A 22,809-nucleotide genomic window follows, 5' to 3' on the forward strand; every position below is an offset into this window, starting at 1 on the left:
CCAGTAGCACCTTAAAGACTAACAAAAGTTCTGGCAGGGTATGAGCTTTCATGAGTTACAGCTCACTTCTTTAGATATAGCTAGAGTGTGAGTCCATCTACCCTTAAGTAGAGAAGAGTGAATTAAACACCCAATGGCAATGGCATGTAAATGTCAAAAGTAAGTAAATGACATTAGCAATAATGATTGGATTAGGTGTGATATGCAGAGGGGTAGTAGGTGTGAAGAAATCAGCATTTGTAAATGCCTTATCACTAATATGCCTGCTTCGGAACACATCTGATGAGGTATAATACAGGGAAACAGTCCTTTTACATTTAAACCAAAGGCTCCTATTTATCTGGATTACCTGACAGAACATATCCTGATCTTTCTGTGAGCTGATCTGTTCTCATAGAATAGAATTAGAACCATCACTGGAAATGAAGTACTTGGGATCACTTCCCAGGGTAATGGCTTCTTCCACACAAAAACTTACTAAGGTTGAGGGCTGGGAAGAATTACATACTTGTAACATAAATCACTATGGAATATTTTGAGAGACACCAAACCAAAACTTGCCCAATATCCATATAGAAGCCTCCTGGGTCTGCTGTTTGCTTCAGACTGTGAAACCAAGGGTGTTGTCAAGCACCTGGATGGCCATAACACATGGGTACTTATAACTTGGTGAGTCACAAATAGTATCCGTTTCATGTGGAATCACAACGTTTAAAAAACAATTTCTGTGACTACTGTGAAAGGCATGTATAAATTATTCCAAACCGATCTCCAGATGTGCCACTCATTTGTTCTTCTTTTCCCCTGGTTTCAGAAGAAAGAAATTGCTGAAACATTTTTGGGCAGAATGAAGAATGGCTAGAGACAGACCAGATATGGCGCCAAGGCTTAAAGAATACAGCAAGTGAAGCATATGGACCTATCTGATCTGTGATGGCCTCAAACAGGAGGAGACTCTTGCATAGGTTTCGATCTCATTCCTGCTATGTTCGATACAGGCCACAGCTACACTATATTCATAGCATCTGACCACATGCCACTGCGGCATACCACTCCGATTTTATCAAACTTTCAACTGCCATTCACCGGGACATCGAACCCTCCAACAGGCCAGAGAAATGCTTCCAAATCAGGTGGCTATACATTCACAACTCCTAAATGTTGTCAGTAGAAGCTCTCTGTGTTTATCACTTGTCAAGATTTGAAATGAGGCAATCTCCATGGAGATTTCCTTTTTCTACCTTCCCTGTTCTAAACAACTCCACATTAGTTGCATTTGGACATTGCAACAAACCTATTTGTTCATGAGAGACATCACCTCAGTTGGTGTCATGCTCATGCACTTCCCTTCCTCCTCACCTCATGTTCCTCCAATATAAGCATCCGAAATGCCTCCAATTCAGGCTTCTGAGCAACCTGAAGTACAGCCCTAAGTAGTTACTCCCTTAAATCCGCTGCTTCCTCCCCACAAATCATGGGCAAGTTTTCTAAACAATGGTTTAACCCTGGATTATAATCCCAGTTCCTGGGGAAGAAATCTAGCCCAGGAAGCTGAATTTGGCCATCACAGTAAACTGCAAAGAAAAGCAGAAGAGTTCAATTGCCCTCAAACCACTTGAGGAGAAAGAAGGTAGTATCAAGCCAGGTTCATGCCCACCACTAACAAACTATTATTTCTGCATGACTTGTGAATAGTGTCTCTCTCTTGAGGCCATAACCATACAAATAAAACAACTATATCTATATAAATATAGAGACATCTATGTACAACACATACCACATTAGGTGTTAGGTAGTGAATGACCCTGACTTAAGCAATTCTTTTGAAAAGACATGTGCAAAATTTCCCATTCTTGTTTTTGCCTTCAGTTCAGTAAAAACAACCACTGGGAAAAGATTTTCAACTATATCTTATCCCCAAATTACCTTTTTAATAAAGAAAGGTCATATAAGAAAAAGAAAGATCTGCTTTTCTCATGCTTACCTGGCATTTCTTAGCACAGTTTGGATTCATTTAAATTAAGGAGGGTTTTGCTTGCTTTTCCTGGGGTTTGGCATGTAAGATTGGGTTCTCCTTCTTGCAAACAAGTAGTCTTCAGTGTTTTTACAGCAGTGATTACTACAGAAACTATAGCTCTTGGACTTCTTATCTTGGAGGATGGACAAAATAAAACAAACTGAAAACAATACTACAATGAATGGTATAAATGATGGAAAAAGTCTACAGCACGAAGAACAGTGTGAAAAGGAAGACAAGCTTAAATATTGTTGTGTAAGAAAGGGAGGAAAATAATACAAGAATGAGAATAAGTAAAATGATAGGCTGGAACATCTGGGAAGGTAAATACAAAGACAAGATAAAGCTCTATTAATGACACAGCAAATGTATCATTTCAAGAGAAAATCAGCAATCTGTGGCCTGCTCCAGCAAAGATTCTGTATGCAAGGTCCCATTGGCTTCAAGGAAATGGGCTCTCAAAGAAGTAATGTAAACATTACATATTCTGTTTTAGCAGAAACAAATGCTCATTAATAGATATGCACTGACTGGATTTCCTTTTGCCCAAAATGACTACAACATTTAATAAGAAAATGCTGTCATGCTTTTGATATAGCCACTATGATTTCATTCGGGTTAATCAGCACCCACATGATTTGCAAGAGCTAAACAGCATTTTATGCACACTGTATACAATTTAGTGGTAGAAGGATATAAAAAAACCGACTCATTCAATATGTAACTGTGAGTGGATCACACAATTGCCAGCTGGAAATACTGCTGATGTGGCTGGAATGTTCCCTCTCCCATCAGGCATATGATGTAAACGATGACCTGAGGAATGCTGCATACACCCAATTCCCATGACCCTTTAGCATAGTTTTGAGAGGAAAATTGTGTAAATGGGGCACATATGCAAACACTTCTTGCTTTGCCCTGCTGCCCCACCAGCACACACAAGAGAATTCCAGCTGATGACCCTGTTTATTTGAAACGGCATTTTTAAAAGAAACAACTTTCTGCTTCTGTAATCCTAATAACCCAATATCAGAATTAAGTTGCAAGCCACAATCATGGACACTTCTGCCATCCTAAGCAGAGTAACACCTTTCTAAACCCATTGACTTCAATGGATTTAAAGGATGTAACTCTGCTTAGGATGTCTCTGCCAGTCACAGAAATTTAAGGGATATGTCCATTTCATATAAGAATTTGAAGGAAAGGATGCCTGAATATCTATGTCATATCTTTGGCTGACACTTTTTACCAATATGGCTTATTAAGTAAAAATCTACCTGACTCACTGACAATGGTTCATCTGAACTTCGATCATCCGAAGACTTTGGAACCTCTAGTCTGTCAATGAAGGCCTGAAGTTCTTTTCGAAATGCCTTCATCTGGGCATTTATCCGATAAAGAAGTTCGTGCTCCCGTATCCTACTGCCATCGTCTTCATCATCCATAAGTCCAAACAGGTCCCCATTGGCTACATAAATTCTTGCCTCTGCAATGATAGTGCTTGTGTCAGAAATCAGGCGGTCTATCGTCTTGCCAAGACGCTCGGCTTCACAGCGGATATCCTTCATTTGTTGCCGGTCTGTGAAACTCTTCTGCCACCCTGATGGGGTTGGATAGAATGATCTAGTGGGGGTCAGGCAACGAATGTTGCGGACTTCCTCTGAGTCACTTTCCCCACCAATGGGCCCTTCTCTTTTGCGATGTGGGGGACGGGAGTCATCATCACTTTCTTTTTTCCCTGCATCGCTTTCAGCATCGCTGTCTCTGGGACTGCCCCGGATCCCTAGGTGAGAGGCTAGATCGTAGCGCTGCATATTGGACATCAGGACTCTGTTTTCGTACTGAAGTTGCATGACTTTACCACTGAGTTCGTTGATCTGCATGCGAGCAGCTTTGAGTTCTTCCTGCAGTGCTTCTGTCTTGGCACTATCATGGTGCCTTGAACTGTCATGAGCCCCAGACTTGTATTTGTATTTGTTCAGCTCTGTTGTGATCCGCTTATTTTGTTCTTCCACATCAGCCAAGTTTCTCCTTAGCAATTCGGTTTCATCCTCAACTAGCTGTAGATGCTGTCGTAACTCCGACAGAGATTCACTCTGTTCCCTCATGAGGGGATTGGCTGTCCCTGAGAAATCATCTCCTCTTAAGTCATCAAGCTCTGCTTTCAGCCCTCTGTTTTCTACTTCCAGCTCCACTATTTTCCTTCCTAGAATATTTGCTTCTTCTTCTACTAACCTCAGACGAAGCTTAAGTTCTGCTTCTCTTGTGGTAGGTGGACCTCCAGCTTCCCCTTTTGGTAAGGGACTGTCTAGATCTCCATAGAGTGATCTATATTTTTGAAGGTCATGCTCAAATCTGTCCTTTTCCTTGTCTATTTTAGCCAGTTTTTTCCTCATGAGGGCAGCCTCCTCTTTGACAAACTGCAACTGGCATTTCAAATCTTCATTGTCCTCCTCATGAAAAAAACAACAGCAACACATATTCAATATTTACTTTACATGTAAGCAAGGCTACCAATAGGCAATTCAATGCCAATTAAAAAGATACCATAGAATAGAATCCTAGTTGCGCTGAACTCAATAGATTTCTTATCAATCTCTACAGAGGGAAAATTATATTTTGATCCGTATATTAAATGTCACTGCAGTTCTAAGAAAGCACAAGCTGCCATTAAATAGATAGTAAACTCAGGACACTACTCCTCAGCAGCATTAAACAATGAAAATAAAATCCTCAGTCATCCCCAATGGCTAGTTCACATACCATGCCATCACAAATGTGGGCATGCCATCAAGTATACTCTCAACAGAAATCTGCAGCCCATCACATCTTCCTGAAGAGTGTACTGGATTTGCAAACATGTTAACCTTCTTTCCATTATCAAGAGGAAGGGCATCACAACTGTATAAACATCATTGTGGTATATTCTCAAGAAAGTATAATGGAAACACTGATAAAATTGACCACCGTAATAAAGAATGATCTAGGATGTAAACATTATTGTTTATTATGGAAAAGGCTGTATTCATATATGAGGGATCATGCCTTGTACCAAGTAAAATTATTGGTCCAGGTAGCTCAATATATTTACTCTGACTAGTAAACCCTCAAGGTTTCAAGCAAAGGCCTTTTACGCAGGGATGTTTCCCCACAGTCACCCCCGATGACTGCTTCAGGGCTTCCTTTGGATTATGCAGGGCCTTTTATGCCTGTCAGAGGTTGCCTCGCTCTCCCTGTGCGTTTTGCCCACATTTTCCAGATTCTGCCTAAAGCAGCATCTAGCAAACATGGGCAAAATGCGCAGGGAGAGCGAGGCAACCTCTGACGAGCGGAAAAGGCATGCATAAATCAAAAGGAAGCCCCGAAGCAGTCAACGGGGGTGACCGTGGGGAAACACCCCTGCATAAAAGGCCAAAGAGGCCTTTTCCAATACCTGCTACCAACATTCTTTTAACTGGAAGTACCATGACCCATTCACATTTATGGAGCGCTACATTCCATATCCAAAATGGGCACAGAGTACCATGAGCTAGTCAGAATTATTTTAACTTACTTCAGTAGGTGTCTGCTGTGACTTTTTTTCTGATTTCTGCAAGTCTTTGCTTCCTCTTCTTTTCATGGACTGCTATGTAAGAAAGAACAGTTGTAAATATTTTTCTAAATATTTACAATCCAAACCAATCTTTAAACTACTCTTTTTAAACATATAAATATTCCATTTTATACTTGTAGCTCTGCAATCCTATGGAAAAATAACATTATGACAATTATATAAACATAATATTAATTATTAGGAACACTAACAGTGCTGTCCTAAGCAGATATACCCTTCTAAGTTCATGGAAGTAAAAGGATTTAGAAGGGTTTAATTCTTCACGACCTGAGTTCGATCCCGACGGAAGTTGGTTTCAGGTAGCCAGCTCAAGGTTGACTCAGCCTTCCATCCTTCCGTACCCAGCTTGCTGGGGGTAAAGGGAAAATGACTGGGGAAGGAACTGGCAAACAACCCCGTAAACACAGTCTGCCTAGTAAACATCGGGATGTGACATCACCCCATGGGTCAGGAATGACCCGGTGCTTGCACAGGGGGACTACCTTTGCCTATAATTCTTCACAGGGCCACAATATTAGTGATTAAAACATTTCAGGTCACTACAAAAATCCTCCCATAGCCCCTGTAGGCTCATAATGTGTTCTATAAAATTGCACTTTCTCCCGGCTTTTGATGGGGTGCAATTAACATCTGTGCCTTCCCTCAAGAGCCTGGGTGTGATCCTGGATGCCTTCTTATCGATAAAGGCACAGGTCACAGCTGTAGCCAAGGTGGCTTTTTCCCACCTCCACCAGGCTAGGCAGCTGGCACTGTACCTGTCTTGTCCTGATGTAGCTACAATGATCCATGCAACGGTCACCTCCAGGCTAGACTACCTGAACTCAGTATATGCAGGGCTACCCTTGAGACTGGTCAGAAGCTCCAGCTGGTCCAGAATGCAGGAAGGGTCCTTACAGGGACCCCACTGAGAGCACATATTCAACCTGCACTCCATCAGCTGCACTGGCTCCAGGTGGAGTACTGGATCAGGTTCAAGGTGTTGGTATTAACCTTTAAAGCCCTAAACAGTCTGGGACTATCGTATCTGCAGGATCGCCTCTCCCAGTATGCCCCCCAAAGAGCATTATGCTCAGTGAATACCAATTTGCTAGTAGTCCCTAGCCCAAGAGGTATCCGGCTGTCCTCGACCAAGGCCATGGCATTTCCAACTCTGGCCCCAGCCTCAGGCCCTGCAGGATTTAGAACAGTTCCACAGGGCCTGTAAGACTGAGATGTTTCACCAGGCCTATGATTGAGGGCAGCGACGGTTTCCATCATAGCTGGCCTCCCCCCCCCCCCCATCTGGTTAGATTAAATTCTCTGTTTAGGTCAAATTTCTGGAACTTGTGCTTTATCTAGTCCATAAAGAATATCTCTGTATGCTCAGAAGACTCTCATTGCTAGGGTTAAATGTCATGAAGAAAAGCCCACATAGAGAGTATATAACCAAGCAGTAACATTATTGTGTGTGTGTAAAGTGCTCTCAAGAGCCCCGTGGGGCAGAGTGGTAAGCTGCAGTACTGCAGTCAAAAGCTCTGCTCACAGCCTGAGTTCAATCCCGATGGAAGTTGGTTTCAGGTAGCCGGCTCAAGGTTGACTCAGCCTTCCATCCTTCCGAGGTCAGTAAAATGAGGACCCAGCTTGCTGGGGGTAAAGGGAAGATGACTGGGGAAGGCACTGGCAAACCACTCCGTAAACAAAGTCTGCCTAGTAAGCATTGGGATGTGACGTCACCCCATAGGTCAGGAATGACCCGGAGCTTGCACAGGGGACTGCCTTTACCTTTTTTTAAAGTGCTCTCAAGTCACAGCTGACTTATGGTTACCCCTGCAAGGGGCTTTCAAGGCAAGTGAGAAGCAGAGGTGGTTTACCATTGTCTTCTTCTGCAGAGTCTTCCTTCGTGTTCTCCCTGCTTAGCTTCCAAGATGTGACGAGATTGGGCTATACCATACCACCTTCTCTCCACAGTAACATTATTATATACACAAACAGGAGCATTGGAGGATAAATTTGATCTGAACTGGCGGCTAGCAACAGCCCAACTGAAGAGGAAAGAGAAACTGCTCTTGCTAAGATTCTGAATGGCAGAATTTTCTAGTGTGGCAGCTTGCAAGAAGAACCACTGTACTATTACATCATTACCAGAACTACAATCATACTTTTATTGAAAACAAAGAACAGTATGAGTAATCAATCCACAACCAAATTTATCCAAAGTATTTGAATTTACATCAGCAGAAATAATCTCTCTTGCCTGTAAGTTACATCAGCAGAAATAATCTCTCTTGCCATTTCTCTGGGGGACAAGGGAACTACTGCTCCAATCCCTCTGATGCCCACCCTCACTCTGGCAAGCAGCAGGGGGGAAATGGGGGCATGATAACAATGGCACAACATCACTCCTGGCATCATCATCACATCCAAGAAATGCTCTAGGATTCACCCAAAGCTCTGTGGTTAAACCATAGAGTTTTAGGTGAGTTCTAGATCATTGTGCCAACATGATCATGTCACTTCTGGTTCATGGTGGAAATGACATTGCAGCATCAGTGCAATGCTGATTAGTAGGTGCTATGGTTGCCACCCTCCAGTTGGCACCTGGAGATCTCCTGCTGTTACAATTGATCTCCAAAAGACCAAGATCAGTTCCCCTGGAGAAAATGGCTGATTTGGAGGGTGGATTCTATGGCACGGTACCCTGTGGACATCCCTCCCCTCCCCAAGCCGCACCCCCAAAATCTCTCGGTATTTCCCAACCCAGAGCTGGCAACCCTAGTAAGTCCCTGACCCCTTCCCAATCACTCTCCTGCTTCATGCCAGTGCTGGGCTGCCAACCCTACTGGCAGTGGCTCACAGTTACCGGCACTATAAGTAATGGGAATGGGCAGGCCAAAGTTCTGAAGGACAGCTAAAGTCAAGACATACTCAAAAACTCAGATAAAAGAATACTGTGCTTAGCACTAGTAGCGATCCTAGTGTTGCATGGGCCTCCTCCTGACAGTCACCTGGGAAGGCCTGTATTGACTCCACTTGGGGTAGATTTTATCTGACAAAAACAACAACGGAACAGCAACAAACCCATTCTGTATTGCACTGAATAGGAAAGAGTATTAAATGTTATGTGCCTGAGTTATAATATCATCAAAGAGGCTCAGCTTCTCTTTCCCTTGTTTTGCTTTTGATCTCTGTGTTCCCAGCTTGCTTTAATCATCCTGATATTATGAACAAAAACGAGATTGGCCCATGTTAAGGTAGGGAAGAACTAACCTGTATCAGGTGACCTTGAAAACATTCCCTTTCAGACCCTCCATCTTCCAATTGGAAGTCAACTGTCTGTTTAACAAGGACAGTTAGATCTATGGAATTCTACCCACCCCAATATACAGTAGTTTCCAATGGTGCAAATGATTTAGCAGTCTAACTTTGAGTTGCCATTGCAGAAAGAGGCTCTGGTGTCCTGTTACTATCAGAAGAATCACACTAAATCATATTAGCATGCATCCAAACTACTGGTATCTATTCAAATTAAAGGTTAAGTCAAATCTCTACCATCATATGTTTCCAGTAATTAGGTTTCTAGGACAGTCACTATCAATCATGTTTTAAATTAACGTAAATCTCCATATATTACAGCAATAGAATGGCAGCATATGCACACCTAATATTTCTTAAGTGGTCAGTCATCAGAGATCTAAGCAACTTAGTTATTAGGTACAGGTTTCAACAAAAATGTATATCAAAATGTTCTATCTGATAAAATTTATTATGTCATTCTGATTCAACAGGGAAAAGTGAAATTCTAAAGGCTGGTTCAGTCACTAAGAAATCATTCCATGTAGGGAAGGCCAAGCAAATCTGGGGATGCAGATGCACGAAGGATGGGACATTTGACCTCATGAATCTGCAGATTTCCATTTTGCATGAGCAGAGGAAGACACATTTTTCATCTGCACATTCACATGAATATAGCCAAGGTGGTTAGTGAATCTGAACACATATATTCAAGTGAGTGGGCAGATGACAAATGTGTCTTCCTCTGCTCAGGCAAAACACCACTGCAGAAACAGCAGCTCTCTTTGTGAATGCAGTTGGTCAGGCATTCCTTTCTCTGTGGTCCCCAGGCCTGCTCAGGATGCTTGCACATGGAGCCATTTAGTGACTTCTGAATCAACTCTAAACATTTATTGATGCTACAACTATCTCTAACTGTAATGTGCTTCCTATTTACAAGCAAGGGTGAACCAAAATACAGAGCAAGCCTCATCTCTGTTGCTTCCTGTAATTAGAGTTGCCAAGTGCCAGGTAGTGGCGGGCAAACCCCCGCCAATCCACCTGGCTGCCCGTCGACCAGCTGAGGGTCAGTGGGCAATACATGCATGTGTGCCTGCCTGCTGTGCCACGTCACTTCCAGTTTACACCCAGAAGTGCCGCATCGCAAGGGGCCTTTTACAACTCAAATTGGGAGTTTGAGCAGTAAAAGGCCCCATTGTGATGAGGCCCTTCAGGGTGTAAACCGGAAGTGATACAATGATGTCAGCGAGGCCGCACCTCCGCTTAAAAAATCTTCCGCCAGAGGAGAGGGGGGACTTGGCAATCCTACCTGTAATGCCATAAATCCATCACACGCACACACAAGAAACTCTAAAATTTTGCAGGGACATAGCTGATCTTTCAAAATCTACAGATTTTGTAGGCTATTACTAAGTTTCAGCTCTTTTATTAGCCTTCTTTTATAGACTGAGTACATCCCTGTTGTGTACAAGGCAGGAACAACTTATGCAATGGTTCACTGAGGGCAACCCCCTGGAGGACTCAGGACGCTGATCTACGTGCCCACAACGACCTTTTGGGACTGGATACTTTGCTGGAGGAGGCCCGGTTGGCGCAAGAGGACTTTGCTCTCCTCACTCGGTTATTGGCGGGGCTTGCGCTCCGTGGGACGCAACAGGAGTCGGCGGCCCCAATCCAGGGGCCCAAGTTCTGTTTTCCAATGGCGGAGCTCAGGAGGAAACGTTCTGCAAACTGTTCCGGATCCCACCCTATGCCACCGGGCTGCTGCCAGGACAGTCCTGGCTCTTACGGATTTCATGCCGACGGCGGCTGACGGCGAGAAGGTACTAACTCCTGAATTTGGTCCTTCCTCTGCGGATCTTGCTCAGCAGATCCAACCGCTGTTGGGCCAGCACAAGGAAATCCAAATGCTCTTGGAACAAGTGGCCGAACCAATTGTGATGGCTGCTGCGATCGCCAAACTCAAGGCGGACCGGGTGCTCGCTCACTGGAGGCGGGCGGAGGAGCAACTGTTGGGGGATGCGGCCGCCGCTCGGGCGCGGTTGACGGCAGGAACTGGAGCATGGTCAAAAGTTAGCAGGGGACTGGACTGGTCTTTCCCCTCGTTTTCTTTGGGCTCCCCGGAACCTGGCCTGCCCCGGGAGGTAGCGCTACCCGGGAGGTAGCGTGGCTCAAGAAAGCTCATACCCTGCCAGAAAATATTTTTGTTAGTCTTTAAGGTGCTACTGGACTCTTGCTCTTTTCTACTACTGCAGACAGACTAACACGGCTACCCACTGTGAATTAAAATCAAAATAGTGATACTTGAAAGTTCTAAAACAGACTACAAGAAAAAAAATATGACCGCTTTTGAGAGGGATCAACCTGTCAAATTTTGGATTTTCAGCAGCAGCAATGCCCTGCAGAGGAGATCTCCTGGGATTACAGCTGATCTCCAAGCGACTGAGATCAGTTCCCTTGGAGAAAATGGCTGCTTTGGAAGGTGGACTCTGTGACATTATACCACAAGTCCTTCCCCAAACCACATCCTCCTCAAGCTCCACCCGCAAAATCTCCAGGTTTTTTCCTAACCGAGAGATGGCAACCCTAGGACTCCACAGCCATTTTTAGTTCCCCCAAACCTGGAATCAATTTGTGTGTAAGGGGGGGAGGGACCAGTACTCCAGTACTGAGCATAGCAGCCACATGATACTGGCTCAATATCACCCAGTGAGTTTCCATGGCAGAGTGGGGGTATTGGGGGTGTTGTTCTCAGAGAATTCATGGAGGTTCCTGCTGTGAGGACAGAAGCAAGCACAGGCTTTGTTTGCTACAACAGGTTGTAGCTTGTGGTTTAATTATTAAAAACTCGTCAACAGTTTCCTTGAACGCATTGTGGGTGGTATTGATAGTTTCATGCCAGGGCAGCATCTTGGGTGCCATTCTGATAACTCTTGGTAGTTTGTTTTCTTTTGTGCAAAATGCCAAACTCACTGGATGCAGCTCATTCACCTACTCTCCCCACTTGCACAAATCAGAACTGTTAAAAATGCGTAGTCCAGGATGACTACTAGTGTTTTGGGTTATGCAAGAAGAAATAATTGGCTTTAGCAGAAATAGTAAAACTTGCTTAATAAGACGGACGATAGATAATTTCTAGTCTCTTACTTTTGCCAATGGCAAAACAAATAAACATTCTTGTCAATCCAAATGCTGCTTGTGAAAAATGTTTTTGCTAAGTAAGCCAGTATTACAAATCAGATCTGCCAATATAGGGACTTGCTACACCTTTTTTTTATTATTCCTTGGAGGTCTCTCATCCAAATACTTGCCAGGGTTGACCCTGATTAGCTTCTGAGATCTGATGAGATCAGGCTAGCCTGGGCTATCCAGGTCAGGGCTTGTAGTGGTAACATGAAACTCAGAGGGCCTAGAGCATATTTTATTGCTTAGACACAACTAACAACAAGAACAGGAATCCTCAGCCACTCTTGAAAACTATAGGGGCTGAATAGGTCCAAACAACCCCCTGACAAACAGAACACCCCTCCCATTTAGCCAACATAGTCCTTAGAACAGGGCTCAGGGAAAGTGGGGGAAAGACAATTGTGAATTTCCTTCATTGTTCAAGGGATTGGACTACTTCCTGGTAGTTTCTGTATTAGGGTTGTCAGGTCCCTCCTCGCCACCAGCAGGAGGTTTTTGGGGCGGAGCCTAAGGAGGGAGGGATTTGGGGAGGGGAGGGACTTCAATGCCATAGAATCCAATTGCCAAAGTGGCCATTTTCTCCAGGTGAACTGATCTCTATTGTCTGGAGATCAGTTGAAATAGCAGGAGATCTCCAGCTAGTACCTGGAGGTTGTGCAACCAAAGGAATAAATTGAACACGTGCTGTAGAGGCAACTTGAACTATGAAAACAAAACAGCACTAGGCTCTAGCAAAAATGATGTATATTATACAATACAATCCCACTCCACTTAGGATACTGCTATACTACAAAACTACCCTTAGCAATATCTAAACATACAAAGTTACAAAAGATATATACAAAACCACAATGAGCATACAAAAGACTGGACATAATGTGCAGGTGGCACGGAAGGGATGTACAAAACTACAAAGTTGCTGATAGTCGTCCAAGCTGGGACCGTGAGCCAAAACTTTCCCCTGTGCCGATGCCGCTGCACAAAATTTAAAGGGACATTGTGTCTTTAGCAAAAAAGCTGAATGCGCCTGATAATGTAGCAAAGTCCAATTTTCAGCTTGTGTAAACCAGAGGGACACTCTGAACTCCTTCCGACTAGGCTAGGTACCTAAATTTTGTGCAGCGACATCAGTGCAGGGGAAAGCGACCTAGCTTGTTTTATAACCAAACCTGAGTAGGGACAAGAGGAAGATTGTGGTGGTGTGTGATAAGCCCTTTCTTCAGTCACTTTGTGGGAGGGGGCTTCTGAAACAGAGTTTTGGGGAAGAGAGATTTGTTTCCACAGTAGGTGGGCAAATCTAAGGAGTGGGAAAGGTTGTGGATGAACCTCCACTCACCGGTGTTTTGTGTGCTAGGTTAGTTTGAGTCCACACTAAGTATTTTAAGTCTATAAGTAGTTTGAATAACATCTGAGCATAATACTGGGTATCCTGAAGTAACTGAACTTGAAACTAAGAACTGTGCCTGAAACTCACATCTAAGATTTTGAACAGCTTGTAATCATTTAAGCTTGTGCCTCTCTGAAAAAATAACCAACAAAATAAAATCTTTCTATAAATAATAAACATCTTTTTATTCAACTTTTAAATTCAGCCTCTAAGCCTTTCTATTTCTACTGGGGGGAAGGAAAAAGAAACTTTCCTCACAAAAGCAAGGGTGACAGACTGTGGGGTAGAAAAGAGTATTAAATCCTCCTCTCAGCTACTGGCAACAGGGAGAAATTTGTGAGGGTCCATACAAGGTGGGGAAAGTAGATCAGAATCTCCTTCCCCGCTCCCTCACACCTCTATTCAAGGAAGATGTGAGTTTGTTTTGCTGAGAAAAGGAACCTTTTTTCCCCCTTGCAGAAAGGTCATTAGCTATGGAGCTGCTAGGACTGCCCAAGAAACGGTGTTAACCCTTTCCCACCCGGGCCATGGAGAAACATATTCCCTCTGTACTACAAGAGGGCTGGGGGTGGAAGTGGTGACAATGGGAGGGGTTAAAGGGGGTAGGGGCAGAATGTGCGGGGGGGGGGAGTTCTTAGCCAGTGTGTCCTCATTTCATCCTTGCAGGCAGAGGTGGCAGGAGCTGTAGAATCTGGCCCCGACCATGCAGAGCAGGAGCAACTCCGGCGTGCGGCTGGATGGCTACACCCAGCTGGTGCAACAGACCATCCTGTGCCACCAGGTGGGCGAGTGCGCCACTGGTTGGATGCCTGCCTGCTTGCCTGTTCGGGGGGGGGGGTCATCTGGGGCAGCTGCCTGCTTGGGGCTTGGTCGGCTAATTTTCAAGTTGATAATTTTGTATGGCCTGCGAATGATGTCATAAATATCCAAATGGCCCTTAGCGGAAAAAAGGCTCCCCACCCCTGATGTAAGGCAACGTGTAATTAACCCTTTCATCACCAGCATCCTCTGCAGCCATAACCTCTTTTTCTCGGGGGAGGGAGAGTCTTAGGACAGTAACACAAGCCTTCTACTTTTAAAGCCCAGGCTAACCAATGCACCATTGCTAATACAGACAGGAAATTCATAACTGAATTCCCACAGAAACATGACATAGAAACAGACGTGTGAAGACAGATGTTCACCGTGCTTCTCTGCAACTGCTGTCTGTATGCTGAAGTTATTACTAATCTCAACTTCAAAATGGGTAGTACTTTTGTTAACTCATTTCAATACACGAAGAGCTTTCCAAGCATAAGGTAACCAAATATCGAGATAACTAGAAAGAATGAGAAAATGAATAGGAAAAATAAGCATGAATTTGTCAAAAGACAATTCTGTGCACAGAACGTATTTTGAAGGTGAAAGGATTTCTAGACCAAATCAAACCTGAACTGTCCCTAGAAGCTATAATGACTAAAGAGTTTCTCTGCTCTGTTCTAGAAACAAAATTGCTAATTAAGTTCCTCTTATCCTTGTTCACAGGGTATATCTTATGTCACAGTAAAGATCTACTTTTAATTTTCAGTATGTGAAGCGCCCCAAACATCTGCTACCCTAACTGTAACTTATCATTCGGAGGCTATCTATTTATTGCTACCAAAAGAGATGCAGATTGGTCTGTCATTTCTTCAACATCTTTACATTGCCCCCAAATCCAATGTGAAGAGATAACAAAAGAAGCCCAAGAAGTACCGTAGCTGTAGACAAGAAAGCTATAGGAGTCTATATCAACATGCCACTCAATTACAGGCATAACACTAAAGAATTAAAAGGATGTAAACAAATTAGGCTGTTTGCTCTAGCGTGAGAAAAAATGGAAGTAACACTAGTTATTGGTCATGATCAGCAGCAGAGGCCACCAGCCCCCGTTCATTCTGGATTGCATGAACTGAGTCAGCTAAACAGGCAGATCACTTCCACAAGGCAGATCATTGAAGTATGTCTACAATGTTAAAGAAGCTCAAAGACAACAACAGAACTGGGGGGGGGGGGGAGACAGGATCTGCAAAACACAAACTATCAAGAGTCAGATTTTTCCCTGTATTACAAGGTTTTAAAAATGGTTAAAAGTATTCTTTTTTTTCTTTTTCTTTTTTTTATTTCTCATGAAATAAAATGCATGAAAGCTATGTGTAGATTGCCTTGATTGTATACACATTTTTAATTGCATTTGCTAAAGACTCAGTCTACATATAAATGCCAATATGTATGTATGCCAGTGCATAATCCTTGGATTTGTCATGGCCACTTTAAATTTCATTGTGTAAAGCAGATGCTTCATGTAAAATGATGGCATGTCAAAACAGGCAGCAACTCTGTACTCTAAATGCTGCAGACATATCTCAGCAGCAAACTAAATGCTGTAAACCAACAAAACAAATAGGCAAAAGAGGTGACTTGCTGTACAAACATCTCCAAAGAAGATAAAGAACTAGAACAACATTGGACAGTCTAGACACTGGGAAACAAAAGTGCGATAAAATTGCTCTTCCCCTTCCCTCACTTCTGGTGTAATAAGCAAACAAAAACCAAAAAGAAAAAACCCTCCATATGTACGGGTTCAATGTACAAGAAACTTTCTTAATCAGAATTTGCACATTTAAGTTCCAGATAAAGTTTCAAAGGCTGCACTAAAAGCATGAAAAGATGCATCACAACTAACTTGTGCCACCCTAGTCAACCATATACAACACCACTGTTGTTTGTCTTCTTTGCTACCTAGGTTGGCATATGAAATAACCTGATGGAAGTAGATGTGGCTCATTAAACTGTCTTCAAAAGCAAAAGGACAAGGTGCCAACAGAAATCATGGATTCTTCTCTTATATAGCTTTCATACCAGATCATTAATTGATTTGGTTCAAAGCATCCTACTTCAGTTCAATGACTGTACAAAGATGATTCCCAAAGCCCTTCACAGACTTGCCACAATCCACAGATACAGCTTTGGATGTTGCAGCTGAAAATTAAATATCTCCCTGCATTTCAACAAGTTTTTGGCTGCACTCAAAGGAGCCCTCTGGATTGCAGTCTACAATTGTATATTTTGCCAACACTCCATGGGAAAGTCGCTGGTTGGGCTGATTGCTTTGTTTATCCCCAATTGTTCTGAAAGTCTGAAAGCAACAAGCAAAATTTCTCTTTTAAAACAATGTTTTTCATTTCAAAAGCAAATATAATTATGGTGTTTCATCCAAGAAACAAGTGCATAGTAATAGGGAATCTATGAACCTATGAACCTAATCTAAAATCTAATAATTCACAAAGACCAACAATTCATAGTAGAAGTCAAAGGGTAATCCATGATATCTGAGAAATCAGTTTTTCAAATTTATATCCTCTTTCCCAATAAACAAATTGCTCCAATCACTTTAAGACTCTCATGGTTTAAATCTTGCATTTTGGGAATTCTCAACCTTCCCTCATTAAGCCCACTGATTAGTATTTCAACAATCATGAAATTTATGGCAGAATAAAAACTGGTGGTATCATTCAGTTCTCAAAAGTAAATATTGAACTTTATTAACCTCTTTCATCTTGTCAAGTTCATTCTGCAGAGCCTGCTTAGTAATCTCCACTTCTATCAGCTGCTGTCTTAACTTATCATTTTCATCTTCGGTAGTGGTACGTTTTTCTTCCACATTTTCCAACTCATGATGAAGTCTTACTGAAACATCCTTTGCGACCTAAATCAGACAGTTTAGAACCATTAATTTCTTTGTGAAAACATCATTATTATGGTAGCTCCATGTAATTTTAGAAATCTCTTTTCTGCCATAAATACTGAGTTGGTATATATGTTCTAAAATCAGTCTCATTCTAACTATTTATACATTCAGTAAGTCAGAAAATTGTTTACTCAACTTAAAAGTGGAGACAGGATTAGTACATAATGTTTGGATCCAACCAACTTTATTGCTGATGAGAAAAGAAGATGATTAATCAAGGGCAGATGATTAATCAGCTAAAAATCTTTGATTAAAAGCAAGCCTTAATGTTTATTGAGTTCCTTCTTTACAATGCAGTACTAAACAGAGCTAAACCCTTCTACGTGTGTTAATTTCAATGGACTTGTAAGGCTGTAACTGTTTAGGATTGCCGTGTATATTTCTCTTAAACATGATGTAATCTGTCCTAACAATAACAAGAAGATATGTCATTGTAAAGTGGTAAAAGCACATGTCAGAGGATCATGGGCTTGGTTTATCTCTTTGTTAAAGTAAACTAAATGCATGGTTGTAAAGCATTTCAATTCCACCTAGACAGTGGCAGTTACATATTAACGTAGAGCTGGCAATTCGAGTAATTAAAAACTGTCTATAACATTCATAACATGCATGGTAGGGTTGTGCAAAAAAACACTTTCAGTAAATTTTGGATTTGAGTTTATTGGGCCTGAATTTTTTTTTTTTTTTGTAAACCCAGAATAAGCTGAATCCCCATACCAGTAAATATGGTATTTGGCTTTATTTCTGAGTTTACCGAAAAAATTTGGGTCCATTATTCTCTATGGGGATTTTTTTCGAAGCTCTTGTGGGGGCATTGTTGGAGGTAGAGTTCCCAAATTTTCAGAGTAGCTGCATGAACCCCGAAGTTTGGTGAAGATTGGGTCAGGGGAAGGTCTAATTTTATGGGGTCCCAAAGGGGACACCCCCTCCTCCATAGAGAAGCAGTTTACAATGCTTCTCTATGGAGGAAGGGGGTCAACCCCTTCAGGACCCCATAAAATCAGACCCACTGTCCCAAACTTTACCAAACTTTGGGGTTCATGCATGGAGAATCCCTAGAAGCTACGCTGCGAATTTGGTGACTCTACCTCAAAAAAATGCTCCCCCTGGGAGAATTTTAAAAGTACTTACTATTTATGGTCTGTAATGGCCGCCTGCTTCTTCACTCAAGAATCATGGGAAAACTAAATTTCCCATGAATGATTGTAACATTGCAAGCATTCATGGGAAACTGAGTTTTCCCACATTCTTGGGTGAGGACGTAGGCTGCCACTACAGATTATAAAAAATAAGTACTTTAAAAATTCTCCTGGAGAGGCATTTTTCAAGGTAGAGTCGCCAAGTTCATAGCGTAGCTGCAAGGGACTCTCCTTGCATGAACCCTGAAATTTGGTAAAGTTTGGGACAAGGGGTCTGGTTTTATGGGGTCCTGAAGGGGTAGACCCCCTCCTCCATAGAGAAGCATTGTAAACTGCTTCTCTATGGAGGAGGGGTCAACCCCTTCGGGACCTCATAAAATTGGACCCCCTGACCCAATGTTCACCAAACTTTAGAGTTCATGCAAGGAGAGTCCCTTGAAGCTACCCTGAAAATTTGGGAACTCTACCTCAAAAAATGTCTCCCCCAGAGCTCATTTAATAAATTCCCATAGGGAAAAGCCTGGGAAAAGCTGAAGCTGAAAAAAGCCAAATACTTATTCTGCTGATTCTGTGACTGCCTATTCAGCTTTGGGCAGATTCCCAAATTTATTCAGTAAAACCAAAACCCGAATGCTGCTGAAATGGCTAATTTCAGGTTTATTTTCGGTTCAAGTTTATCGATATGCACAACCCTAATGCATGGTTAGTTAAAACTAAACCCGCTGAGTTTAACAGAGTTTAATCCTGACTGTGTGCACAAGGACGGCACTCAACATTTAGTTCTCCCTAGTTACAACTCAGAGGAAAAACAGTTAGCTGGAAACAACCCAGAAACCTGTTATTTACCAAAAAGCAGTAATAGTGTGTGACTCACTCACTCCCTAATTGGAAATTCAATTTTCTCTGAAGGATTGATAAATAGATGTTTTTTTAAAAAAATCAGCATCACTACAGTCTGTCTCACACAGACAAATATAGTAGACACAAAGTATGTTGGATATCTGGTGTAAAGAAATTGAAACGGAAGAGTGAGAAGGACTATCACAGATCATGTTAGAGGCCTACATTTTGTTTTCTTGCACTTTGATTAGTCCATCAAACTGGCATTCTCCTTGCATACTGAAGCATGCGGAGAAATGTGAACAATTTAGCAAAATCATGAAAAGAATGAGCTGTAATATGGAAGGTATCCTTCTGCCACAAATTCAGAAGGGGGCCTTAGGCAAGCCCCTCAAAGCCCCATATCTGCAATATGAGGATAAGAACAATAACGTGCCTTGCAGGGCTGTTGTAAGAATAACAAAAGAGTGTATTTGATGCATTTCAAATAGTGAAAGTACTGCATAACTACAAAGTAGCATTCAGTGCTGGGTATGTCTCTAAATTGTTATATAGATTTGGAATACAGCCTAGAAAGGTCAGCCAAGCCGCTGGGCTTTTGTTGTTGCTGTTGTTCTAGATTCCTTTGTTCATACTTGTGAAGGTCAGTTCAATGGCAAAGCAAGAGAATGTATGGAGATCTGCCCTCCAATGATCAGAAAGAGGTAAATATTTTGAATGGACATCATCAAAAAATTGAAAATCCAGGTTATCAAATTCCACCAGAAACTAGGCCTCAAGCAACCCCGGCTTTATATGAATAAATTGATTTGATGCCCCAAAAGACTAAGGTACTCTAAAGCTCGCCTCCCACTACCCTCTAAACAACTGGTCAACTTCTAGTCCTGCTGTACCTTCAAGTCCTGTTCCAAGCTACGCAGAAGTTCTCCATCAATCTCCCCAGTTTGTGCATAGCGGAGCCTCTTCCGCTCTGCCTTACGAAGACGATATTGAAGGATCCTGCAATTTTTGTTAGCCCGTTCCAACTCATGGCGCATTTCCTGAAGCTGACAGGCATCCTCTTCAAAGAAGCTGTCCCTCATCTCATCCATCTCAGTCCTCATCTCATCAATTTCATTCTGACATTCATTCAAAAAGAACAGAGGAAGAAATGCACATATGACATGAATTCACTTCAACCTCATTGGACTAAGGGCAACCTACATGTAATTTTTAGATAGCTGTTCATCTACATCTTTTATACCTGTCCACTGAAAAATTCTAATGTGGCCACATGAATACTAGGAGGCAATCAATGAAAAAAATGAAAAGTGATAGAGAGGCACTGCTGTGTAGTGTTTAGATTGTCCATCTGAGATCGGGGCAACCTGGGTTCAAATCTTCACTCTGCCATGGAATTTTGCTGAGTGACCTTGGTCCAGATACACACTCAGCCTGAGCTATCTCAAATTGTTGTTACGAAGATAAAATGGAGAAGAGAATGCTGTAAGCCATTTTCGGTACCCATTGGGGAGAAAGGTGTGGTATAAATGAAGTAAGCAAGTAAATAAATAAATATATAGTCCACTGTAATTAGAAAAGGGGAAGTTTTCCTTTTGCATCTAATAGGACATGGGGACATAATGTGTGTTGAATCTTCCCCTTCTCATCACCAAGCAGTTAACTGAATAATGGTATGCATCTCTTGACTGTTTCACTGTGTGGCCATTTATGCTTGGTAATTAGCAGCGCGTTCCAGGCTGAAGGGCCCCACATATTTTTTTTGTCTTTTTCACGATGAACCGTCATTCAGGAAGTGGCTGCGAAGCCGGCGCATACCAGTTTCGCATTTCTTAAGAGCTCCTTTAACGTGACCTTTTGTATTTGCTCCGCCCCTGCACCGAAGCATTTACTGAAGGAACCATGAAAAATCACAAAGGCGGCTTAGCTGTGCAAATGACCATTGCCAATAGCTATGCAAATGAAGGAGTGAAGGAGCAGGTGAGTGGGGGGTGAATTTTCTTCTTTTGCATTGGGACCGTGAATAGGCATTTTAAAGGTTACATTTTCAAAAAGAGCTTCGAGCGAGCATCTGAATTGACCCTGCATAAATGGCCTTAATGTTATTGTATGTATAGATGCGCAGATCTAGATCGCAACTACGTTCCTCATAGGTGAAACAAGATTGAGGGGTGAAACTCTATGTTATGAATATAAATTTATATTCATTATACTTTTATAGAAAGGTTAGCACAATGCATGCAAAGAATGCATGACCACATCCAGATATATATGTACATACCATGCTTCTAGTGCTGCCATCTTATTAAAACCATAGTCCATTTATTACATGAATTTTAATAGAATTAAGTCTGTGTGAATTTGTATATATAAACATTCTTTTGGAGAAAAATGCAAACCCTTGTGGCTTTAGGTAAGGCAGATATATGCTGCACAAACTGCTATTTAGAAGATGCATTCCTTCCCATGTGAGAGTGAAAGGAGAAAGCATCTTCTAAGATGGCACCTGCCATCAAGCTTTTTTAAAATAAATAATAAACATTTAAAAAATATCTCCCAATTAACGAGGAACGACATTTTAGACAATGAAAAGGGTTTTAACGTTTAAAAGTTGAAGCCCTGGCTGCTTCACGGGTTGACGGAGGGAGAGGGCCCTTCCACAGTACATCAAATCATACATTTTCTTTCATGTCTGGAAGGGAAATGCAAGTCTGTTAAAAAGGAGCCGTTTCATGACACATTAAGGTAACTAATTTCTTTCTGGGATAACCTTTCCGAGACTAGAGATCGCTTTTAAAATGCGTTTGTCTTGAAGGCGGTACGAGGCCGTTGATGCTGCAACAGATTAGCATGGGTGCTAGCACGTGACAAGGGTGCGATGGCCAAGCTTGGCCAAGCCCTACGCTGCTCGGCGTACCCTTTCCCCATCATGGAGCTGGTAAAACCCCCCCCCCCAAATAATATCTGAAACGGCACACCTATTCTAGCAACATCTCCTCGCGGCCCCAGACAATGCAAGGGATGTCCTCCCGCTGGGGAGAGAAGGAGGCCCCCCCCCTTCCAGAGCTGCAAGGGCCTCCCCTCCCTCCCTGCCTCTGCAGCATCTGTCCATTATTGTGGCCGGAGACCAGGATGGCGGCGCTTTCCCCGCAACTGGGAGGGTGCGGAGCCATCGCCATCTTTTGCGTGGCTGGCGCCCTCTTCCAGGAAGACGCCCCCGAGGAGCTGAGGACCCCCCCACCCACCCACCCACCCCGCCCGCCCGCCCGCCGCCCCCTCCTCTTTCTCCGGGCTCACCTTGAGGGTCTCGTTCTCCTCGCGCAGCTGCTCCACCTCCTCCCGCAGCGGCCGCAGGGTCCAGTCGGCGGCGCCTTGGGGGGCCCCGCCGCGGCCCTCGCCCTCCTCGCCCCCCGCCGGCGCCATGGGGCAGGGGCTGGGGGCGCCGCCCTGCATCTGGGCCCCCGCCGCCAGCCCCCCGCGCTGGTGGAAGCGCAGCAGCTCGCTCTGCAGGCCGCCCGCCGCCCAGCCGCCGCCGCCGCCCGCCGCCAGCGCTCCGCCCGGCCCTGCGCCGCACCGAGGGGGAGGCGC

The 22,809-nt window shown here is 43.2% G+C and overlaps 1 protein-coding gene across 4 annotated transcripts; it reads right to left on the reverse strand.

The window, feature by feature from the left end:
- Positions 1 to 1,992: 1,992 nt before the first annotated feature.
- On the reverse strand, positions 1,993 to 22,572 carry SOGA3 (SOGA family member 3). Of its 4 annotated transcripts, none has more exons than XM_056856475.1 (6): positions 22,519 to 22,572; positions 20,115 to 20,339; positions 17,042 to 17,200; positions 5,571 to 5,642; positions 3,295 to 4,470; positions 1,993 to 2,150 (listed from the first exon to the last, which is right to left on the reverse strand). In XM_056856475.1, the coding sequence occupies exons 2-6, from the start codon at positions 20,322 to 20,324 to the stop codon at positions 1,995 to 1,997; spliced, it is 1,773 nt and encodes a 590-aa protein (XP_056712453.1). In that variant the 5' UTR covers positions 20,325 to 20,339; positions 22,519 to 22,572; the 3' UTR covers positions 1,993 to 1,994. The 4 variants fall into 4 exon arrangements, with proteins under 4 accessions (XP_056712453.1, XP_056712450.1, XP_056712454.1 ...); XM_056856472.1 differs by having other exon boundaries at positions 3,304 to 4,470; positions 22,519 to 22,561; XM_056856476.1 differs by having other exon boundaries at positions 2,010 to 2,332.
- Between the last annotated feature and the right edge of the window lie 237 nt (positions 22,573 to 22,809).

Source organism: Euleptes europaea, chromosome 10, assembly GCF_029931775.1.
Source record: "Euleptes europaea isolate rEulEur1 chromosome 10, rEulEur1.hap1, whole genome shotgun sequence".
NCBI lineage: Eukaryota > Metazoa > Chordata > Lepidosauria > Squamata > Sphaerodactylidae > Euleptes > Euleptes europaea.